At 46.9% G+C, this 11775-nt stretch overlaps 1 protein-coding gene across 3 annotated transcripts in view; it reads left to right on the forward strand.

The window, feature by feature from the left end:
- The window catches only part of grin1b (glutamate receptor, ionotropic, N-methyl D-aspartate 1b), a 74490-nt gene extending 66968 nt beyond the window's left edge, over positions 1–7522 (forward strand). Inside the window, exons 20-22 of one of the 3 annotated variants that reach the window (XR_005615028.1) lie at positions 2910–3017; positions 3191–3345; positions 6892–6940. Coding sequence is in view for 2 of the 3 variants with exons in the window: in XM_031748562.2 (XP_031604422.1) it covers positions 2910–3017; positions 6892–6957 (174 nt within the window). In the remaining variant the exon portion in view is untranslated. Of the gene's footprint in view, positions 1–2909; positions 3018–3190; positions 3346–6891 lie in introns of all 3 variants that reach the window. The other 2 variants (XM_031748562.2, XM_031748568.2) reach the window with 2 other exon arrangements.
- The last annotated feature ends 4253 nt before the right edge of the window (positions 7523–11775 follow it).

An 11775-nucleotide genomic window follows, 5' to 3' on the forward strand; every position in this document is an offset into this window, starting at 1 on the left:
TAAGCCTGGGTGTCAGATTAGTGTTGGCTTTTTGTTTTTTCTGTGTTGAACTGAACGTGTTTCTGAGAATCCAGACGAGAGCTGGGTTTGAAATTCAAACAGATTTTCAGCGAGCTTCTGTTTTTCTTTCTGTCAACAAACCGTCGACACAACATGTGACTGACTTTGCACCATTAAAGTCTCGCTGCCAGACACTGGTCAGCTGTGGTTTCTCTGCTTCAGGCTTCCCAGTAGATCGGAAATATGTTGACACTGAAAGAAGAAGCTGAAATGTGAGCAGAGGTACATGTAAGGTTATACTGGACCAGTGTTGGTCAAGTTACTTGAAAAAAGTAATGGGATTACAGTAACACATTACAGCCCATCTCTGCAGTGGACTTATTAATATTTCAGGTGTTGCTTTGATATTTGCAGGCCTGCATTAGCATAAAAACACGTTTCTCTTAGTTAAGTTCGATTTTTCATTTTGGTGGGCACTGAGTTTGGTAACAATAACCCCGCCCTCGCCTATGACATCACGGGTTTCAGCTTTGACCCGTGTTTACGTCCTCGTACAGTTTGTTGGCAGTAAAAAGAACAGAGCAAGAACGTCTCGCCACTGATGCCCAGCTCTCACCTGAACTGTCACTGTGATGGGTCAAAGGTCAAACTTATATCTTCATACGATGTTAGAGGTCAGACACCAAGTGATCATCAGCCATGTGCCGCCGCCCCTCCCCCGTTCTGTTTTCTGTTCCCCGCCCTCCCCAGGAGAGATGGCATTATAACAGCAGAGTGTTGGTATAATGATCCCACGTGTTCGCGGCTTCATTCGGGCCTCATACGCCATCTTTGTTCCCCCTGCCTCACCCCCCTCCCCTGCCCCATACCCCTCCCCTCCCCCACGATGTTTCCTTTGCTTTGAGGTTGATTTCCTGTCATGTTCCTGTGTTTGAGCCTCACGTTGGTGTCTCCCTGCTGCTGTGTGTTTGTGTGGGCAGTAAAACAGGACAGCGCTCCTCCGTTTTACTGAAACATCACTTCATCTGAAGCTGTAGGGAGTTCAGGCTCTGTTCTGTGCAGCGCTTCCAGGCAGTTTTTGTAGAAATCAAAGTGAACTGAATGAGAGCTTCAATGCGGCACCGAGAACAGCCCCACTGACACACCACATAACAGGGATACAGCCGTCAGCCACAGCATTAGAACCACCCAATCACCTCCATCCTCTGAGCCAGGACGCTGCATGCAGGCGTGAATTAAGTTAACCAATAACGTGCACACAGATAATCAGAGGTGGGCGGGGTGTTTAACCATAAAACCCATCTCATACTTGCAGCTGGCAGTTCCTGCCTCAGGGAGGCCCAGGGAGGCTCGGGGAGGCCCGGGGAGGCTCGGGGAGGCCCAGGGAGGCCCAGGGAGGCTCGGGGAGGCCCAGGGAGGCCCAGGGAGGCTCGGGGAGGCCCGGGGAGGCTCGGGGAGGCCCGGGGAGGCTCGGGGAGGCCCAGGGAGGCCCAGGGAGGCTCAGGAAACCTACCCAACATGCACAGGGAGAGAGATAAAGAGCTGAAGACACAGTCAGACCAATCAAAACAAGAGCTTGAAAGTGGAAATTGTCGTGGGCATATCACAGTGAGCTGGTTGTTCTAATAATTGACGCCAAAATAAAAGGTGGAGGTGACTCTGGGTGGATGTGACATGAGCCTCTGTGGATCAGATCTCCTTGTCATGCTCAAACTGCTGATGGAGCGTTGGTTTCCAGTGTGTCCTGAGGATGGGAAATAAAACACTCTTCATCAGACTGGGCACTCTTCTTCTGGCGCTCCACGGTCCAGCTCTGACTCTTCTGACCACCAGGTTGTTTGATTGCAGCTGGACTTCTTTTTACCCTTCATCCAACAGATGAGGTGGTGACTCACAGCACTGATGGTCAGCCACCTATAACAAAGTCAGTGTCAGTGGAAGCCTTACTGGAACCTTGAGGTGGTTCACTTGATGACAGGGTGGCCAACGACCACCTCAGGTGATCACCAGGTAAATAGGATCAGCTGATAGAGTTGAAGCCTCTTAGATGACGAAAAAAAGGAGGTCAGAATGTGTTACAGGTCACCGAGCACGTTTCTGTTTCTGAAGTCTCCAGTCCACCTGGACACGATGTTGGAAAGAAATCAGAGCGCTGCGATGCTTTGTTCTGTCGCTTCTTTGCTTTGTGCTGCTGGAGCTCTTCAGGCCTCAGTGGCCCTCAGGCACCCACGACCTGTCCCTGACTCCACCGCAGTGCATCCTTTATATCACCTTCACTGGTTATGCAGAAATCATCTTTCAGGGTCCAGAGAGGAAAATCTCAGAAGTAAAGCAAACAGAGCTCAACAGAAGGACGATGGCCGTGGTCCTGAAAACCTCCCGGGCAGTAATGAGACCAACACCCTGAACAGCAGGAGGCGCTCTCGCTCCGTGCTTGTGTTGAGCCACAGTCATGATGATGATGAAGGTTCAGACACAAAGGTTCACTTTAACAACCTTCACCTGCTTCCTGTTAAATCCACCAGCTGACCTTCGATTAGACGACGCGCCGCTAAACAAGAAACAGCAACAAGACTCATAAATACTGAAGGAACGATAGTCCCGCCTCCGCCTGCAGCTGCTCTCCTCATCACGCCACTTTAGCTTCACACAAACTTCCCATCGAGTCGACTTCCTGCTAAATTATTACTCAGGCGATCTGATAGTGGTTCTAATGTTGTGGCTGATCAGTGTGTCACACACACACACACACACACACACACACACACACACTCACACACTCACACACACACACACACACACACACTCTCTACCTGACAGCACACACTCAGGTGTGTCCTCATGCAGCTAGCCGAGTGTCTCTGCTGCGTGTTAACGTGTGTGTGCACCTATCGTATGATTTATTTTAGGATAGGAAAAGTGGTAGAGCAGAGCCCGAGCCCAAACTGAAAACCTCTTTTAGGTCCATCACCTCGACCTCCGACCTCAAACGGCGTAGGGCCTCCGGGGACACCACGGTAAGGAGATGAAGACCACCAACCCTCCTCCCTCCTGTCCTCCACGTGTCTTCTGCTTCACTCCATCTTTTATCTGTTTGTCTTTCTTTTCTCTGCTCTCGCTCGTCTGTAATCGCCTCCTGTTTGTTTTCGGTTCGTCACGTTTGTCTCTCACCCTCTCGTCTCATCTCCAGCTCCATCATCTCCTTGCTGACTCATCATGGCCGCCCATCTGTCGGTCAGCCATCTTTGCTTTCCCACCTCCATCAGCTCATCTGTCCCACTGAGACAGACAAAAGGCGACAGACTGAAGACAGAAAGAAACGTCCGGTTCGGTCCGCCCAGGCAGGTCAGGGTCCGCTTGTTGGGTTTTCACACGGTTCACATCGTCCTCTTGCAAAGGAGAAGTGAAGAGGGTCAGACTGTGTGGTCTTTCTTCTCCCGTCTTTGTCCTGTCCTTCGTCCTGTCCTTCGTCCTGTCCTTCGTCCTGTCCTTCGTCCTGTCCTTCGTCCTGTCCTTTGTCCTGTCCTTCGTCATGTCCTTTGTCCTGTCCTTCGTCCTGTCCTTCGTCCTGTCCTTCGTCCTGTCCTTTGTCCTGTCCTTCGTCCTGTCCTTTGTCCTGTCCTTTGTCATGTCCTTTGTCCTGTCCTTCGTCATGTCCTTTGTCCTGTCCTTCGTCCTGTCCTTCGTCCTGTCCTTTGTCCTGTCCTTCGTCCTGTCCTTCGTCCTGTCCTTCGTCATGTCCTTTGTCCTGTCCTTCGTCATGTCCTTTGTCCTGTCCTTTGTCCTGTCCTTCGTCATGTCCTTTGTCCTGTCCTTTGTCCTGTCCTTCGTCATGTCCTTTGTCCTGTCCTTCGTCATGTCCTTTGTCCTGTCCTTTGTCATGTCCTTTGTCCTGTCTCTCTCTGATTGGTTGTTTCCTCTCCTTCCTGTCCTGTCATCTCTCTGTCCCTTCATTTCCAAATGTCCCCACACACTTTGTCTCCCGGCCTCTCGCCCTCACAGGTTGCCCAGCAGGGACTCGTCCGTCTCCTCTAACTCGTCTCTGTTTCAGCATCTGGTCAGCTGCTTGGCTCTTCCTGACCGTCTCTTGTTCCCACAGGACTCGGCTGTTAACGATCTATAAATGACCTCAGTGCTGTTACTGTGGCTGCTTCAGATCTGAGCGAAGCTGCAGGATTTCTGTTTTCCTGCAGCGTTGGTGAAACTCTCCTCCTCAGTCGGACGATCTGAAATGTGCCAAACTTTGTGATGTGTCTTAAAATCTGCAACGTTCTGGCACATTTTGCATCCCTCCTCCCTCCAGATAAGCAGTGGTTTGATGTAAAGGGAGTCAAAATGGTGCCAAAGCGTGTCATCTCAGGGATTTAAGGAGCTGCTGCACATTAAACTGTTTCAGTGAGGAGAGCTCATCGAAACGCTTTAATGCTCAGCAGCAGCAGAAGAACCAGCTGCTGATCACACCCAGCCAGCTGAAGCAGGTCTTGGAGCAGAGCTGACTCATTTCTCTTTGTGATCATCTCTCTTTATTTTCTATATGAGTGTTTTTCTCTCTCAGTGGATTTGAATGGTGTCCAGACTACATGCTGTACTACACACACACTGCCTCTGTCCTCCTCTGCAAGCACGACCGACTGTAGGCTGAAAACACACCCGCACTCTAAACCAGACCCCCAGCTTTGCCCCGCCTCGCTGCGGGCAAACTCCATCAGTCGTCACATTAGCAGTGGTGGAAAGTAACTAAGTACTTTTACTCAGAGTACAGCATTGATTGTGGTCTGCACTGGATGGCTCCCTCAGTGGTTTCTGATGTTTACATGAGAGGAGCTAACCCGCTCACGATTCACACTCGAAAACAATCCTGTCTACAACAAGCCAGTTTACTGTCTCTTTAAGTCCCTCGTCTCTAAAAGCCAGCTTTCATCTGATTGGTTAAACTTTGGAAGCCACTTCCAACTCAGTGCTCTGGAGATGAAAAGGTGAAAAAAGCTCTACAACCTTATTTTGTCAAAAAACACTGACATTCACACGAAAATGTTTATGTTGCCATAAAAAAACGCTAGCATGAAAACAATTCATGTTAGCATAAAAAAAACAACATGATCAAAACTGTGTATTAAAAATAGTTTTGATCTTCTTCATTGATTCTAGTTTTTTATTGTAAACAGCATAACAGCTAAACACTATGCAACATTCTGCATTTTGTTTACATGTTTAAAGTTTTGGCTACAAATGCATGAAGAGCGTGCTGGGCTCTTAGCATGCTAGCATTAGCATGCTTTTGTTATAACTTATCGATAATGCAGCACTGTGCAAAAGTCTTGTGCCACTCCTCATGTCTTTATATTTTAGTGTCAAACAGTTAAACTTATTGTGATTTTTAAACTGGTCTCCAGCCACAGAGCTCCAGTCTTCCCAGTGAACTGTTAGTGGAAAACTAATCTCAGCATGGTGTGCAGTGTGACAGAAGACGCAGTGTCAGGCCTACAAAAACAATCTACATATTTGGTGGATATAAATAAAATAAAATTGTTAGAATCACACAAACAGTGTTTCTATGCTAACTACTGCTAGCATAAAAACACTGTGTTTTTGCGCTTTCTGCTGACAATCCCATAAAATCAGCTGAACTGGAGACGCAACATTCAGATGAACCGAACCAACCAACTGATGATTAAACAGGCGTCGACACGTTTTACTGACAGTGTGACATTTAAAAAATATCAGCATTTTCCTTTATATGTGATGGTAATTATTATTGTGAGTCAGAACAGGTAAGATTACATTAAGCAGAAAACATTTAGGTTAAAATCACACAAGAAAATGTAAAAACATCAATAATAACATAATAAATGAACTAGCATTAGCATAAAATCAGTGACCCTCAAATGTTGGCAGTAACGATCTATGCTAGAATAAAAAATGAATGTTAGGATTAAAATCCCTGCAGGAAAACTGATTTCACAGTATAAATGTATATATTATACATAATTAAAAAATATGTTTATTAAAACTTAACTTAGCATCAGAAACTAATGTTAGAAAAATTGTCTTATGAAGTGAGACACACAGAGTGGTGAGGTCCACAGTGTCCACAGCGAACGCCTGTGCGAGTGGGATAATCCCGTGAGTTTCGTCCGTGCTGAGAACAGCAGACGGTCACACGGTGCACTCGTTCATAAGTCCAACGGTGCTCACGCAGCAGACAGACAGCCTGCTGTGCACAGCGCTGCATGGCTTTGATCATTTCTTTGTCTTAGAGAAACTCACGTGTTTTATAGGCCTGTGTCAACAACGCTGTCAGGCTGACACACAATCAGGTTTCCTAAAGAAACCAACGCACACTGTTGGGAATCGAACCGATAGCCTGGCCCGTGCTGCTGCTGCTGCTCACACATGAAAGTTTGATGCTGCCCGTGGCAGAGCTTCCCACGATGGGAGACCATGTTTAATTCATGTCCAGCAGCCTGAAACCTTAAAGGGGCGGTCCTTAAAAACACATCACAAAATATCACGGTGAACTTTGTAGACGAGTGAAAAGTGATGTAGGATTCAAATGTCCAGCCCTGCACTGATGCCAGGATATTAATCTGTTTAAAGGAGGTAATTTTTAACGTAACGATCCTGTGTGTCTGCAGTGAAGTCTCACAGACTCACTGTGGTGCAAATGTGCAAATCCATCTTTTTAACATAGGAGACCTGTTAGCATCTTCACGCTAACAGCTGCTTGTGTGCAGGTAACACCTGAGTAAAACACCTGAACGCTTCCTCCACTGCTAATAAGTTCTTCAGATGAAAACAGGAATGTAGGCAGGACCCACAAGAGGGTACAGCTCAGGATCAGCCAGTGTGTGATGCCGCTGTGATTAACGTATGTGTTTACTCTCTCTGTAGCCGTACCCAACCGACATCACCGGCCAGCTCAACCTATCAGATCCCTCCGTCAGCACCGTGGTCTGAGAGAGCGAGGGAGAGAGCGAGCGAGCTTCACTGCTGCTGCTGAGCCACACAGATGCACACTGACCCTCTGGACACACAAACACACACACACACACACACAGATGGACAGGAAGGACGATGTAATGACAGCAGGGCTTTTGGACGGTATCCCATAGTGACACACACACACATTTATCTTTATTCCTTATGGGGACTGAAAAGCTGATCTGGAACCTTAGTGCTGACACTGAACACTTTAAAGCATGTCCCCATAATGCAGAAATGTCCCCATGCTGTAGAAATGTCCTCATAATGCAGAAATGTCCTTATTATACAGAAATGTCCTCATAATGCAGAAATGTCCTTATTATACAGAAATGTCCTCATAATGCAGAAATGTCCGCACACTGTAGAAATGTCCCCACAAAATTTGCCTAAATCACAGGACCCCACAAAAATAGCAATAGAAGCATTTACAAACATTAAGCAGCACACACACATTTTTACAAACACACACGCCATCTGTCACACCAACTCCCACCACACAAAGCAAACACACACACTGTACAAAGACACACACAGACACACTCTGTACAAACACACACACACACACACACACACACTGTACAAACACACACACACACACACACATTGTAAAAACACACACACAGACACACTCTGTACAAACACACACACACACACACACACACACACACTGTACAAACACACACTTGCCTTGCTCTGCTTGTAGCTGTCTGCCTCCTCCCACCAGAGGGTGTTTTATTTTGAAAGAACTGTTTGGGACTGGTTTCCTTCGGGTGGATGTGTGTGGTGTTGTACAGTTTGTTCTGTCGATCGCACTGAATTGTCAAAAGTATGACTGGTTTTGGAACTGGTCGCAACTGGCGACGCCGTTCTTCTTGATCTGAGTCCATGAGCCTAAACTGGGATCGATCTCCTGGATCACCTGTGTCCCCGATTACTGATCACAGTTTGGCTGGTGGGAGGAGCCTCTGGGACAGGAAGTGGTTCCTTTACACAGAGTCACAGATGTCACCCGGATCACCGAACCAGAGTGTGGGGTCATCCCGCTGAGGTTTGTGGGTGACACATGACCTGCTAGCAGGAAGCTCCGCCATTTTTGTTCAGCGATCCAGACAATTTGTTTCTCTGTGTTCAGGAAAATTTGGTAAAACTTTATTTAAACTTTAAACCCGCTTCAGCACTGTGCAGCTGTGAGTGGACATGGGGACATTTCAGTCTATTATTGGCATTAATGTCCCCATGTCTCTGTAATGCAGAGTGTCCCCACAGTGCCTGACTGTCTTCATAAAGGAAAAATGTCCCCATAATACAGAGATGTCCTCATGCACGTAAAAGGGATGCTTTCTGCCCCAGAGGCTCCTCCCACCGCCCCTGACAGTCCCAGTGCATGCTGGGAGACGTAGTCACTGCCCCTCCTCCACTGTGTCCCCACTGATGATGTCAGTCTCCGTCTACCTCCACAGCCCTGTAGCTCCAACCTGATGTCCCGTGGAAAGCTGCTAACTCCACACAGAGCCAGCTGGAGTTAGGAGGTTTCCACGTTTTTGGTGTTAAGAACAGCAGCCAGCCGAGCGCGTCACCGAGAACATGCGCAGGCATCGCTCTGAGAATCGACCTGCAGGCCGAGCAAGGTCATCTTTAACCCGTCTGTCAGCACCAAGACGTCAACGAGAAAGTCCATGAAAAACTAACAGTGAAGTTTTGATGCATTCTCAATCATCCAGGAAAGTAAATCTCCAAAAGTTGAATCTGTTCATCTGGACGTAGCGTTTTGTGGGAGAAATGTTTTGTCACTCATCCAAGTGACTTCTTCAGTCTCAGCTGACTGCAGGTTTCCCCAAACCTTATAAACAGTACATTTGCATAATGACTGAAACCAGCCCACTGAGGGAACAATGGGCTGGTTTCAGTCATTATGCAAATGTACTGTTTATAAGGTTTGGGGAAACCTGCAGTCAGCTGAGACTGAAGAAGTCACTTGGATGTCACTTGGATGAGTGACGAAACGTTTCTCCCACAAAACGCTACGTCCAGATGAACAGATTCAACTTTTGGAGATAACAGTGAAGTTATAATAGTTTTAATTTATTTACAAGCTCAGTTTACAGATCAGTGACAGATACATGGCTTCAGAGCGTGCTGTGTGACGCGTTCACGCACCAACACACATTAATACGGATGTATTTATGTATATTTATCAGACACACGTCTGTATGTCGGTGTGTCAAACACATCACATCTGTACGGGCAGATGTTGTTTTTATATGAATGTTTTTACATTTTTGTTACAAATAAGAAGCATTTAGAAAATCCACAAACGCTCACATCAGTGAAAAACGTGTTTGTTCTTTTTACGGAATAAAGTTCAATCATTTCATTCAGAAATGTCCTCATAAGGCACGGCACGCTATTAATGATGACTTTTACTTTGGCACAGTTTAGAGTCCTTCCTGTGCACTTCACAATAAGAGTAATGCTTTGTTCCTGAAATGAAAGCTGAATAAAATGATATGTGATAAAGTGTCGATGTCGTCATGTGAGCGTCAGGTTCCTCTCTCGGTGTTGAGCTGCACGTTTCCGATTCTCCTCACACTGACGTGTATTCGTGCCAGCGTGACCTCTGCAGGTCTGATCGGGTTTGTGACGAGTTGGGCTTCATGCCGTCGTTCTCGGTGACGCTCGGCTTCACACCAGGCGAGCTGCACCAATCGCTTCACAGCTGGAGCACATCTGCAGATTCAGCCTGGTGATGGGAGTCTAGCGCTGATCCGCAGACTCATTCACACTCTTATTTTCTTTAAACTGAGGAACACGACTCGGTTTAGAAGCTCTTTGGTCAAACGATTAAAGAGTGAACTCCAGAAGCAAAACAAAAGTGGTTTAAATGTGACGCAGTTTAAATATCCAGGCATCACAGAAATATGGAGGCACTTCATGTTGATTTGTTGAAACTGACTGTGTCAGAACAAAATATCTGAAAGTTTTCCTCAGCTGTTTTTAAGAAACTGTCTTTTACTTTGAAGTTGTTTTAGCAATTTCAAAATAAAAGACTTCTTAAACGTATTTATCGGTAGTATTAATTTAGAAACTTTGATGAGTGTTGGTGCAGCTCACCCTAAACTGTGTCACGTGACACGTGATGTGCTGTGATGTCACAGTCTGTATTTATTTTTGTTGTTTACTTTGTTTCTGATGTAAACGCATTGTACAGATGATGATGATGATGATGATGAAGGTCTCACCTGTAAGCTGACTGACTGCGGCTTGCTAGAAGAAGAGAAAGTTTTATTTTTGTGTTCACATTTTACTTCCTGTATCATAAACACTAAAACTAAAACTGTAGAAGTTTCCCTCCGTCTGTGCATCGTTGACCTTTGACCTCCAGCTCGGTTGGTGTTTGGTTGTTTTTTGACACATGTAGCCGCTCGACTCGAGTCGAGTTTCAGCGATTCCACTGCAGACATTTTACTCTAAACCACTTCCTGTGTCAGACAAGAAGTGGGGTGTTGCTGTAGAGCTTGGTGTGTGATTTGTTTCAGATTTTAGCGGCGCCGTGTCATCACGTGAACACTTTTGAATCCGTGTTTGTGTAACTGAGCTTAACCTGCCCGTCGTCTCTGCCGACGACACTTTCAGTAATAAACTAATATTTATTTGAAACGCATCTGAGTTTTTCTACCTGTGACATCATTCGTGGCGGTCCTGTGAAAACCACGTATCTCCACTGTGACCATGATGTGTGAATATTTTTAACTAGACCGAGACGAGCGCAGTCGGAGCCGGCGTCTGTGGGATGGTTGTACTTTTATCTCTGCAGGTGCAGCTGAGTCGGACTCCGATGGTCCAGCCTCAGCCGGTTTAATGCGAGCGGTTCTTAAACACAGCCAGAAGTAAGCGGACAGTTGGGTGAGCGGCTTCCTGGTCTGATCCCTCGTTAGACCAGGAGACGTGAGGCAGGCCGTCATTAGGCTGCACCACCAGAATAAACCAATCAGAGAGCAGAAACTGGGAGTGTCCAAACCAGCTGCTCACTGTTAAAAAGAAAAAACACATAAAGTCATGAAAGACGATGACAGAATGATTCACCACATCGAGCCGAGTCAGGAGCACCGAAGGTCGACAGCCAGGACACGCCGTCACGGATGGAAACAACAAGGTGCAAACTCCGAGTGCGCTCAGGAGGGTCGAACTTTATCACATCTAACGAAAGTGCACATGCGTGAAAACACGTTTGACAGGTGAAGCTGGGAGGAAGTTTAACGATGGAGAGAAAAGAGCGGAAAGCAGAGCATCCGTCTAACACGGGGGAGGCAGCGTTATGGCGTGGGCACACAGGGGAGCCGCTCTGGTGTTTCCTGAGGACGTTAGCGGGGCGTGCTCTCTGGGGGCCGAGCCAAAACAACCCAGGAAGTGCGATTTTCCCAAAGCTCGTCAGCTGATCTCAGGCCAGCGGAGCAGCTTCAGCTGCAGTGTGCGGTCCTCAGGACGCCGCTTACCTTCGTGTAAACACATCTGTGACTGTTCACGCTCAACGACAGGTAAACATTCCAATCAAAGCTCAAAGTTTGGTTGCATTGCGGGGGTTGGGAGTGATTGGTGGGGAGCATGACAGGTTATAGTTGAGAGTGTTTTGGGGTTCTTGATGGGAGGGGCTTTGTGGTTTGATATGGGGCTGTTTTTGAGGCGGTACTCTAAAGTTTTGCTGTGATTGGCTGCTGAGGGGAGGGTTTGTTGGTATTTGGGTCATCTGTTATTTACTGGTATAGTTTCAAAAATATTTAGGGGGGGTCAGTG

Source organism: Oreochromis aureus, linkage group 12, assembly GCF_013358895.1.
Source record: "Oreochromis aureus strain Israel breed Guangdong linkage group 12, ZZ_aureus, whole genome shotgun sequence".
Taxonomy (NCBI): domain Eukaryota; kingdom Metazoa; phylum Chordata; class Actinopteri; order Cichliformes; family Cichlidae; genus Oreochromis; species Oreochromis aureus.